This window comes from Pieris rapae, chromosome 24 (assembly GCF_905147795.1).
Source record: "Pieris rapae chromosome 24, ilPieRapa1.1, whole genome shotgun sequence".
NCBI lineage: Eukaryota > Metazoa > Arthropoda > Insecta > Lepidoptera > Pieridae > Pieris > Pieris rapae.
This window is the reverse complement of record NC_059532.1, coordinates 375,420-387,659: the sequence shown is the minus strand read 5'-3', so window position 1 is coordinate 387,659 and position 12,240 is coordinate 375,420. Positions and strand designations below refer to the sequence as shown.

At 32.9% G+C, this 12,240-nt stretch overlaps 1 protein-coding gene across 1 annotated transcript; it reads left to right on the top strand.

Moving 5' to 3' along the window:
- The first annotated feature begins 268 nt into the window (after nt 1-268).
- On the top strand, nt 269-10,609 carry LOC110995214 (putative pre-mRNA-splicing factor ATP-dependent RNA helicase PRP1). The gene is made up of 10 exons (XM_045633622.1): nt 269-444; nt 782-906; nt 1,038-2,190; nt 2,670-2,806; nt 3,378-3,515; nt 4,614-4,736; nt 5,611-5,710; nt 6,354-6,444; nt 7,760-7,922; nt 9,675-10,609. Exons 1-10 carry the CDS (start codon nt 395-397, stop codon nt 9,800-9,802), a joined length of 2,208 nt encoding a protein of 735 aa, XP_045489578.1. The 5' UTR covers nt 269-394; the 3' UTR covers nt 9,803-10,609.
- Nucleotides 10,610-12,240: the final 1,631 nt, after the last annotated feature.

Genomic DNA, 12,240 nt, shown 5'->3' with positions numbered 1-12,240 from the left:
TTTACTTTACATAAGTTGCTAGTTGTTTTCTTTAGGATTAGTCTTTAAGGTTAAACAAATATAGATTTTTTTTACAAGAGTGATTAATTTTACTCATTTTTATTTAATTAATGCTTCATATTAGATATAATTATGACATTACAACTAACACGTTTCGTCTTCAGAATATAGTATATACTCTCTATAATACGGTATGTCTATGGAATACCATAGACCAATTTATCATAGACAAGTTAATAAAAGACAAAGTTGTAGAATATTTAAAAATATTGTTTATGTCCGATTGACGCCATTTTGTAGGTAGTCGTTTGTTATATTAAAAAAATTAGGAATTTCCTCGTTTCAAATTCAATTGAGTTTATTTATCGAAAAAGTTGTATGTTTTAATTTCAAAATGTCTAAACGGAGGATAGAAGTAATGGATCCTTTTATTAAAAAGAAACGGTGAGTCGCTGTTGCATTTTATGAAATCTGGTGTAATCAGGCATGGTTGCTAAAATTTTATTGTTTTCGAACACTACAGCGTGGTTCAGTATTAATTCTAAAAGCTCTTGTAAACCCGTATTTCATTCATTTTAAAGAGTATCAACACTATGGAGTAGAACAAAGTCATGAAACTGCACTATTTATTAATTATATTGTGTGTGTGTGTGCCGTAATTTAGTGCGGTTAATTTAATAAATAGAAGTATAAAGGTTTTAATTGAGACAAATCAAACGCGCGCTTAATAAATATAAACAATTCTAACGTGATTTCAAGTTTGTTACTTATTTGTTTGTAGCGAGGAAAAAGCTGCGGCTCTTGCTAAATCCGGTGGCAGTGGTGAAGGGTCCTCAGACACCGGGGCCAACCTAGGAACAGCTCTATCTAGCACCTCAAGCGCGCCTGGGATTAATTCATATACGGGTATGGTAAACTTGTGTTGCTTTGTTGGTATGGTGAAGAAAACATGCAACATTTTAGTTAGGATATCTCACTAATGATAAAATAATTTACAACCTATCAATGATCTTACTAAGAAATATCTTTATTTTCAGGTCTACCACACTCCCCACGCTACCATGAATTGTTGCAAAAACGACTGGGTCTCCCTGTATGGGAGTATAAAAATGATTTCATGCGTCTCCTCAACACACATCAATGTGTTGTGCTTGTTGGAGAAACAGGATCTGGTAAAACTACCCAAATTCCTCAGTGGTGCGTGGAATTTGCTTGTGTCACTGCAAGTAAGTCCAAAGGTGTTGCCTGTACTCAGCCAAGAAGAGTAGCAGCCATGTCAGTGGCTCAAAGAGTGGCTGAAGAAATGGATGTAGCATTAGGACAGCAAGTTGGTTACAGTATCCGTTTTGAAGACTGTTCAGGACCACAGACAGTATTAAAATACATGACAGATGGTATGTTGCTTCGTGAGGCAATGTCGGACCCAATGCTAGATCAATACAGAGTAATTTTACTTGACGAAGCTCACGAAAGAACATTAGCAACAGATATTCTAATGGGTGTCTTGAAAGAGGTTATTAAGCAGAGACCAGACTTGAAACTAGTTATTATGTCTGCTACACTAGACGCTGGCAAATTCCAACAATACTTTGATAATGCACCACTAATGAATGTACCGGGACGAACACATCCTGTAGAAATCTTCTATACACCTCAGCCCGAACGCGACTACTTACAGGCGGCCATACGTACAGTAATACAAATACACTTATGTGAAGAAGTTGCAGGTGATATTCTTCTGTTTTTGACTGGTCAAGAAGAGATTGAGGATGCCTGTAAGAGGATCAAACGGGAGGTTGACAACTTGGGTCCTGATGCAGGTGAACTAAAGTGCATTCCATTATATTCCACTCTGCCCCCAAATCTCCAACAGAGAATTTTTGAGCCTGCACCCCCAAACCGTCCCAACGGTGCTATTGGAAGGAAAGTCGTGGTATCAACAAACATAGCTGAAACTTCTTTAACGATAGATGGTGTAGTGTTTGTGATAGATCCTGGTTTTGCTAAGCAGAAAGTGTATAACCCAAGGGTCCGTGTAGAGTCTTTACTGGTGTCTCCAATCAGTAAGGCTTCTGCCCAGCAGCGGGCTGGACGTGCCGGGAGAACTCGCCCCGGAAAGTGCTTCAGGTTGTACACAGAGACAGCCTACAAGAATGAAATGCAGGACAACACATACCCAGAGATTTTGAGGTGAGTTATTGTAGTTTATAAAAGTAAATAGAATAAAACTTCTACTAGATGCACTTCAATTTATACTTTTACTTACTACTAATTCAATCATTAATTAGTAATTATATTTTACATAATATTTAATTCATAGTATTTATTGTTCCCAGTTTAAGGACATGCTTTAAATGGTCATGTTTATAAAAGTAGGGCAGTTATATCTTTAGGAACTTGTTTACACCTAAAACTGGTAAAATTTTAAAAAGTAAACTGTTAATACCATTGGTCTTTCAACTCAAATGGATTCTTTCTATATACATCTTAACACTCGCCGAAGGAAAGTATTGTTATGAAACTCACTGACACATTGACTAAGAATTTAGGATATAAAGAAAATTGATGAAGAATTCAGAATACTGTAGCCATGCCATAATTTTATTGCTGGTTTTATGCTTGAAAGAAGCATATTATGAGTACTAATTCCTACTGCCCTCCGTTTGCAGATCAAACTTAGGGTCTGTAGTTTTGCAGTTGAAAAAGTTGGGGATTGATGACCTCGTGCACTTTGACTTTATGGACCCACCAGCCCCCGAGACGCTTATGAGGGCTTTGGAACTGCTTAACTATCTTGCTGCTCTGGGTAAGTTAAACTCTATATAATGACACTCGAGGGATTGCAAGACTCCGTAAAGTAGTTAAATCAGAAAGTTAATAGAATCACTAGACAGTTAATTAAAGCTCAATATTCAATCAAGTTGCTTGGAGGGGAGGCCTTCACCTGTAGAAGGGATCTTGCAAAATAATTAGGATATAAAAATATATATGTGTTAAATAGTATTAAGTTTACTCTGTTCTTTTTGCAAGAAATAAATAGCCTTTTTTATTTACTTATTTATTCAATCAAGTCGCTAGCGTTTCGATTTAAAGCAGCTTTGAAAACTTTTAACTATCTGTCTGACTGAAAGGCAGTGTGTTGATTAACATGCAGTCCCTTGAGTGTCGTTATAGACATACAATTGGATTAATACCAGGTTAATTATAATTGATTTATACCAGGCTTGTGCAATTACATAAATATGTGTTAGTCTACAAATTTCTGGGAAACTGATCTGATTTTGTGAACAATTTTTTTAATACCTAAAATTGTGGATAAGTATTTCAAGAAATTAAAATAAAAGTTAATTATTTGTTTATACTTTTATGTCTTGTAGATGATGACGGAAACCTAACAGACTTGGGTGCGGTGATGGCAGAGTTTCCCTTAGACCCCCAGCTGGCGAAGATGTTGATTGCCAGCTGCAACCACAATTGTTCCAATGAGATTTTGTCTATCACAGCCATGTTGTCAGGTAAATATAAATTTTATTAAAATGAGTTTCTATATGTTATAAATAATAATAAATAAAATAGCCTTTATTACTGTTAAAGTTACTATATATATGTACATTAAAATTATAGAATGTCCCTAATAACAGTGTGCCTTTCGGCAAAGGCCTCCTCCAATTCTTTCCACTGTGTTGTGGTATTTTAAGGTATTTTCTATTTCTTCTTATCTTTCAAGAATACTCGAAACAGAACTAAGTCAGTATATGTCATGTTTCTTTAATGTAGACCACATTAAAGAAACAGCAGGTGCATCAGCAGGCACATCCACTAGTTTAGTAGATTTATGCTCCACTTCTCTATTCCTCTTGCCATGTGCCCCGCCCATTTCCCCTTCAGTTTATTTATTGTTATTGTAACGTCTGTTACCTTTATTTTTCTTAATGCTGTATGCTTTATTTCGTCTTTTGTTTTTTATCATACGTTGTTCCATCGATCTTTGACACACAATTGGAATCCAATATTCCTATAAAGTAATAATAAAAATTAATAAAAAGAAAATTAAAACACATTTAAATAGTTTGGTCCCTGTGTACCTTTAACACTGGCAGCATTTCCTTGCACTAGCTCTGGAGTCAATTCGAAATCATTAGTTAATTTAGGTAACTCAATGTACACTTGAGAAGTTAATAAAAGAAATATATAAAATGCTTCTAATTTTTCATTTATTGCCAGTTCTCAAATCAAGGGCGTAGAACGGAGAAGAACTGGCAATTAACTGTCCTCCACTCATTATTTGCCAGTTTAAAGTTATTATATTGCACCATGTATATTATTGCTAGTAAACATTTCTTTAGTTAATTAAAAATAGGGGTTGATCATAGAGGGGGGAAAATTAAGGGTTGGATGCTGTGCCATTAAAAAAAATGCCTAAAAAATATAAAAACATCAAGAATCGGTCGAGCCATTTGGAAGGAGTATGGGAACATTGTGACACGAGAATTATATACATATAGACATACAAAATTACAATAATCAAAGAAAGAAAATAAATAGAGATAACATTTTTTCTTAAAGAACAAAGTTATGTTTTTAGTATGTTATATATATGAGATTAATTTCAGTGCCCCAATGCTTTGTTCGGCCAAACGAGGCGAGGAAAGCCGCAGACGAAGCCAAGATGCGTTTTGCCCACATCGACGGAGACCACCTCACATTACTCAACGTTTATCATGCGTTTAAACAGAGTGAGTTGATTTAACTTAATAGACTTTTTCTTTTTTTTTTTAATCTTTATTATTTAGTAATTGGTTTTTTTATTACCAAAAATTGTTTTGATTTTTTTTGCTGTTTTTTTAATTTACACAATGAGCTAATTTAACTTAGTCTTTGTTTTTTCTGTTTCACATCCTGTGTTATATTAAGTTTTTCCAAATTGATCTAAAAATTCTTGTTAACTGTTCATTGTTTTGCTGTTTCTTTTTTTTAGTTTACAGAATGAGCTTTTATTTTAAAGACTAAGTTAAATTATATTATATAATTTAAACTTTGACTTTGGTTCGTTCTATTTCACTTCCTGCATCATAATTATTAAGTTTTTCTAAATTCTTAATCAACGAATCTCCTTTTCTTATACAATTATCATTTTTTTAGTTTTGGTAAAAAAAAATATATATTTCTTTTTTCATTGTTTTTTTTTTTTTTAATTGTGTATTTGATCAATGAGTCTAGTTGAATTTTATGATTTTTTTAAATTGTTTTTTTATAAGTCTTGGTAATTTTGATTACCTATCAATTCTTTTAAATTGACAAACAATAGTTCTCCTTTTTGATTCATTTATTTTATGTTTTGGTAATTATTCTAAAAATTCTTGTTACCTGTTCATTGCTTTGCATTTTTTTTTTCATTGACTAATGAGTCTCGTTAAATTCTTTGTTATATTGATTCATAAAATATTATCTTTTTTTAGAATAGTTGTCATTCTTAGTAATTTTGATTACCAATAAATTCTTTTAAAATTTAGCATTAACCTATAATAAATAATTTAGAATTCTCTCTCGCTCAAATTAGGTTTTATGGTGTGATAAAAAGGTCGTTCTAACTAAGAATAAAAATTTCAGACATGGAGGACCCCCACTGGTGCTACGACAACTTCATCAACTACAGATCACTCAAGTCTGGAGACAATGTCAGACAACAGCTAAGCAGAATTATGGACAGGTAAGAAGTTCTCCATGGCTAAGATGATGATCATTCACCGAGTTGTTTTAGCTTCGATAGACTTTTGGATAGCATTTGTCTCTTAAATTTTTTTAAAGGTATCTAAAAACATTTATGTAAAATATACATTCGAATTACTATTCACTAACAGTAAAATCAAACATAATTATTTATATAATGATTACAGTAATATTGCAAACTACTCTATTATGTATTTCTTATGTTTCATTTACAGATTTGTTTTTAATTTTTTATGGTACATATACATCCGAATTATAATTTAGTATTTATCTAAAGTAAAATAAAAAAAAAGATTTTTGCAAATGAGGGTTGCAATTCAATCTAACTTCTAATATCTATATATATTATTTTTAAACAACATTTATTTTTTAATTTTTTTTTAAGTATATTCGAATATAATTCAGTGTTTATCTAAAGTAAAATAATAAAAGATTTTTTAATGTGTATAAGATATTGGAAACAAGAAATATATATTATTTTTAGTCAAAAGATTTGTTTCTATTTTTTTAGTATATATTAGAAATACAATTCAGTATTTATTACCAGTAAAATCAAAAATAAAATTCTTCAAATGAGGGTTAGTAGTGGACTACCCTCAATTAATTATTTTTTTAATATTCAGATTTAACCTGAAGAGGACAAGTACGGAGTTTGCGAGTAAAGATTATTACATTAATATTAGAAAAGCCCTCGTCAATGGATTCTTTATGCAGGTTAGTAATTGCATGTAATACTTATAATGGTTGGCAATGGATAGACTAAAAACTTAATTTAAAGTGAAACTTTAGGTATATGAGGGTAAAACTTATACGGAACGTCACGAAACTGTGCAGCGTTTTTGTCGAAGTATAGAGAGAGAGAGAGAGAGAGAAAGGGTGATATAGAACAAAATAGACGATATTCGTTCAGAAGTTACATATTGGAAATTTTGTCGTACAACTTGTGCAGTAAACGCAGTATTTTATTTATTTGTATTATCACTAATGTATGTTAGTATGTATTTTTTTTCTATCTCCCTTTTTCGCTCTATCTTTATCGTTCCCTCCCTTTCCTTCAACAAAAACGCTGCACATCTTCTTAAAAATTTTACTCTCAAGCGCTTTAAGAAATTTCACTTTAAAATACAATTACTAACACTATTCTGATTGTTTCTTTCCATTTATCGACACCTCTTTGTAACGTTGTTTGACAGTTAACGTTTTCGACGCTGATTTCTTTAAATCAAAATAATAATAGTTTATTTATTTTTCTCCCATATAACATTAACAATAATAATTAATTAATAATACAGTGACGGTATTGGGAGACTGGTTTCCAAACTAGGTAAGAACCTGTGATATGGATAACCAGGCTTCCATTCCATAGCAAGTCATATACATAACAACATGGAAGTTTGTAAGTGTGTATGTGAGTGTGTGCTGCAAATGCTAGCAACTTGATTGAAAATCGATTATTAATTAACTGTCTATAGTACGGACGCGGAGCACGAAGAATTTCGTACCTTTGACCTTTGGGCCTACTGCCAGTGGTTAAAAACATTTTTTTTATAAGTACGAATATTAAAAACGGTAGCTTTGATTTTTATTTAGACTAAACGGCTTGATGAATTTATAAAAAGGAAAAGTTATGATTGCGACTAAGATTTGGTAATAAAAACAGAAATACTCTTAAAAAAAACATTTAATTTTAGTCAGAGGCATCTATTTCTGATGAACTATCAGATGTTTCGCCAGATACGTTACTACTTATATACTATACTATAACATATATACTACTTATAACAAAACAAACCAAAGTACATGTGCACCACCGCATGTCTTTATGGTTATGACTAAAAGGTTTACAATCTCTGAATACGGCGGTCACTGCATCTGTGTGAGCGCAACGGCAATATGTTTATGCGCGAGCGACAAAGACATAAGATGACGGGTCATACGAAATTCTTCGTGCTCCGCGTCCGTACTATAGAGATTCAATTAACTACCTAACTGCACTTGATTCAAATGTGACGTTAAATTATGTTTTCAGGTAGCTCACCTGGAGCGAAGCGGCCATTACCTGACAGTGAAGGACAATCAGATCGTTCAGCTCCATCCCTCGACCTGCTTGGACCACAAACCTGACTGGGTTATTTACAATGAATTTGTGTTGACCACCAAGAATTATATACGAACTGTTACGGATATTAAACGTGAGTATTGCATTATTTGGCTTAGAGCGGCTGGAAAATACGTATGAAGGGAGATGGGGCTTACAGTTAACTTTCTTAGTCTTGCCTACTGGGGGGGAGAAGAGAGGGGGGTTCTTTGGTGATTACGCCAACGGTCATTATTTAGGTTTAAAGGTTTTGATAGACTCTATTGAAATATATAATAAAGATTATTCAAATTCAAATCATTTATTTGCTAGAATTAGTCTTACAATTAGTTACATAAATTACAAAAATCCGCCACATATGAATAGGCATGCAAATGTCATCTTATATTTTATTTATTTGATCTATTGAATAACAAGACTAGTTATTAAATCTAACATTTAGAAAAATGACAGCGTAGAGCTAGTTAGACACTAATATTTGTAAAAATTCCTATCCAAAAAATACAACGATTCAAACGTTAGGCTTCTTTTTCTTGTATTTAATAACATCTGAAGTGATGTTCTCCACGTTAATTTCAAACCTATGATCTAGGTAGTCGCTAACCTAAAGTATTATTATTACTAAAGACTTTATTTCTCAAAAAAATGAGAATAATACTTTAGGTAATTGTCGTTCCCAAAATAATCACAATAAAATGTAAGTACGTACGTAACATCACTCGATTTAACGGCAAATTCTCTAAAGCGTCGATATCAATCGATCAACTTTGGTTGGTTTATAATGATACACTCTACATAGCATCACACACACTCAATAACGACAACAATTGAGTAATAAAAAGTACCTTACCTTACCTAAGCAGTTAATTATTGGAAAATTATTTCCTTTATCACAAAGATGCCTCAATATAACAAGATATGAATAAAATAAAAATACCACAAAATTGCTGCAGCAACAGACGTCAGACACCAAATAAAAGAAATAACAGACCATACGCAATAGTGTTCAAAAAAGATTGTTTGTGTACTAGTGTAAGACTAGTCTGAAATATACTTTTTCTTTTTCTTCTCTCGACGATTTAACGACACCTCTCTATAACGTCATAAAATGCACAGTGTTGTTATGTAGGGGTTACACTGTATACATTTTATTAATAATTTGAATTGTAAATTAATGTATATATGTATGCAGGAATTGTGAAGGTTTTTGTTTTAAGTGAAAATACACATTTGAGGGTAGTTCTCTAAAACTTAAGACCACTTAACATAACACAAATTTCTTAAAGAATTTTCTCCCAAAGCGGGTAGTGGCCGACTGGAATAGGCTTCCGGAAAGTGTAATCAGTGCACCATCATTGAACTCTTTTAAAAATGTATTGGATATTTTCTCTTACTTACTTATTAAGCTTTAGTGTGTTTATCTACGTAAAAAAGAGTGTGTGTAGTATAGAAGTATAACTTCTAACGCGTGTATATAAGTACACGCACTCTTTTTTCTGACCTGGCAAACGTTTTGCCATGTATATCATTCATAATAAAAAATAGGGGTTGATCGTAGAGGGTTGAAAATTTAGGGTTGTGTGTATTTTTTAATGCTGTTGATGCAGTTGATAAAAATATAAAAAATTATCTAAAAATAAAAATAGGGGGTAAAAAATGTATTACCCTTAACATTTAGGGGGATGAAAAATAAATGTTGTTCGATTCTCAGACCTACCCAATACGCACACAAAATTTCATGAGAATCGGTCGAGCCGTTTCGGAGGAGTTTAACCACAAACACCGCGACACGAGAATTTTATATAATACAAGATAGACTTTTATCCAATTAATTTTTTTTTTTCAGCTGAGTGGCTCCTACGCATTGCCCCACAGTACTACGAACTAAATAACTTCCCGGTGTGCGAAGCGAGACGGCAGCTGGAACTGCTGCAGGAGCGTCTCGACTCCAAGTCCTACCAGGAGGGCTTCTAAATTTACTTGGGGCCCCAATGGGGGCCTTCCAGTAGTGGGTTCCATTAAAAACTAAGTGAATGCGTGACTTTTATATGTGCTAAGTTAGTAAATGTATTGGCACCTCCTGAATACACCAAGATAACTGGCTTATTGATGCATAGGATCCTTTGCCAGTTGGGAATCATCATTTTTATAAAGATTTAAAAAAGTAAAATGTTTCAATTTCTAATATCCTGGAATTTAAAAAGCCGGCGACGCATAGACCCTGCCGTGGCACGCGTGTGCGTTGCCGGTTGTATCGCTATTTGAAGGACCCTTCTCAGCAAAAAAAAACTCAAATCTTTAGGAATCCTAAATAACTGAATTTAAAAGGCCGGCGACGCATAGACACATTGTCTAACTTGCGAGTGCGTTGCCAGTTATATCGCTATTTGAAGGACCCTTCTCAGCGAAGAAAAACTAAAATCTTTAAAATTCTAAAATCCTGGAATTTAAAAGGCCGTCGACGCATAGACTCATTGCCATGGGTCGCTGAAGAATCCTGCAAATAGTGCTACTTTATTTGCAGGATTCTTCAACGAGGCATAACTGAACATTGGGTTAGCCGTCTGCCTCATCACAAAACTCCCCAGCACCGATGCCACCAGCTCGTTGGTGATGACTTTTGGTGATGAATAGAATTTAAACTAGTAATCTTTCCCTTTGTAATTAATTTGATAGTTTAATAGATTTTGTTCGCAATATCCGAAAGGGGTTTATAGCATTTTTTTTTTTGCTAAATGTTGGGCGATGTTACAGAAGTATGCTAATTATACTTTAATACAAGGTTTTGTTTTATTTAATCCTTCTCAATAATGATGGATGCTGAAGGCAGATCACCCAGGATTATAGGAAATTCAAAGAAGAAAGAATAATTCACAATCTGAGATCAGACCTGACAGTCGATTGATTTCCTATCTCCATCCAAATAACCAAACCCTACGAAGACAATTTTTTAGAGACAAATAGAATCTCTTCGCTCTTTACACTCATTTGATAATCAATAGAAACCAAATGAAGTAAATAAAACCGTACAAATAATATTGAAACATACAAATATCTACTATATGTGTCATTTTCATACAAAGGTCTGTCCACATACACCGATTCTCCGATAGCTTGTATCGACAGATGGCTATTATAATCCGTCGATTGATTATTAGCACATTTATCAATATTTGGATTGAGGTGTCTATCTCATATGGTCTAAAATTAATTGAGATATGATAGTTTGGACGTTAGGTAACACAATGTACACTTATAAACGTCAAAAAAGAAATATACATTAAATGGTTTTGAATGTAGAACGGAAGAGAAGAACTGGCAAAAACTAAACTCTCCGCCACTCTTAATCGCCAAGTTTTTTTTTACACAACGTAGTCCACGTCATATATAATGCTATATCTACAGTATATTATGTTTGCTATCTTTTCTAATTTATGATACGGGGCGTTCAAGAACATATTACGTAAGCACTATAAGGGATTTTAGGCGATTACGTCCACAGTAAAAATTTACTTTTTTTAGCATTACCCACATATTGTGTATACTTGAAAACGAAATGCAATTTTGAGGATTATGTATATTTTTGAGGTGAAACTTTATCAGCGTTGGAAGAAAAATTAACGTCACATTTTCACGTTAGGTGCCATCTTGTCCCTTCCACGGTTGATTCGAAGATTAATAATAACAATACATAATGATAGTAATAATTCTATTACAATTATTAACGAAATAATCTTACTTGTAATAAGGTAAAATGAAATAATTGTATTATTTGTATGTGTATGATAATAAAAGCCTTTCGTCTTTATCGAGTTTAATTTTATTTAACCAATTTCTGTAAAGTTGCATACAGTAGATCAATTTTCGAAAAATAAGGTCATAAAGAAGTTTCAATTCTTACGATACAATTCTTACACATTTTTTGCGAGATTTACTACTTTTGCTGACTAGAGAAGGGGCGGGGGGTTTATAAATTGCAGTAAGTCTGCTTACGTCATACATGAACATTTATTTACTCAACAAATTTTGAAAATAATAAAAACATTACCTACACTTACAATTTTTTTGCCTCTTTGCTTTAGCTTATTGTATAGTTATACACGACATCACATAAAACAACAGTATTACCAGCTTTTCTAATTCATGACAATTTTGGTAAAGAATGTTACAAAAAAAAAGGTTTTGAAACCCTCCGCGCGGAAGAAACTTTGTAAAGTGGAAATGAAAATAGGAAGGGGTAGAAATTGATATTTAGTGAACACATTCTGGCTTTAAGACAAACTTTATTTACATTGCTTACAATTCATAATTAGGTTTAGGTTTAAGGACTTTTCTCAAAACAGACAAAAATGCCACTTACATGAGAAACAATACTTCAGGTAAACATAACATTGTAATAATAATATTTACAC

What these genes read in the sequence shown, in the direction of transcription:
- LOC110995214 (XM_045633622.1), top strand. Translation starts at nt 395, where the DNA reads ATGTCTAAACGGAGGATAGAAGTAATGGATCCTTTTATTAAAAAGAAA. An exon ending in TGGGATTAATTCATATACGG is followed by an intron (nt 907 to 1,037) that starts GTATGGTAAACT and finishes CTTTATTTTCAG; the next exon opens with GTCTACCACACTCCCCACGC. An exon ending in ACATACCCAGAGATTTTGAG is followed by an intron (nt 2,191 to 2,669) that starts GTGAGTTATTGT and finishes CTCCGTTTGCAG; the next exon opens with ATCAAACTTAGGGTCTGTAG.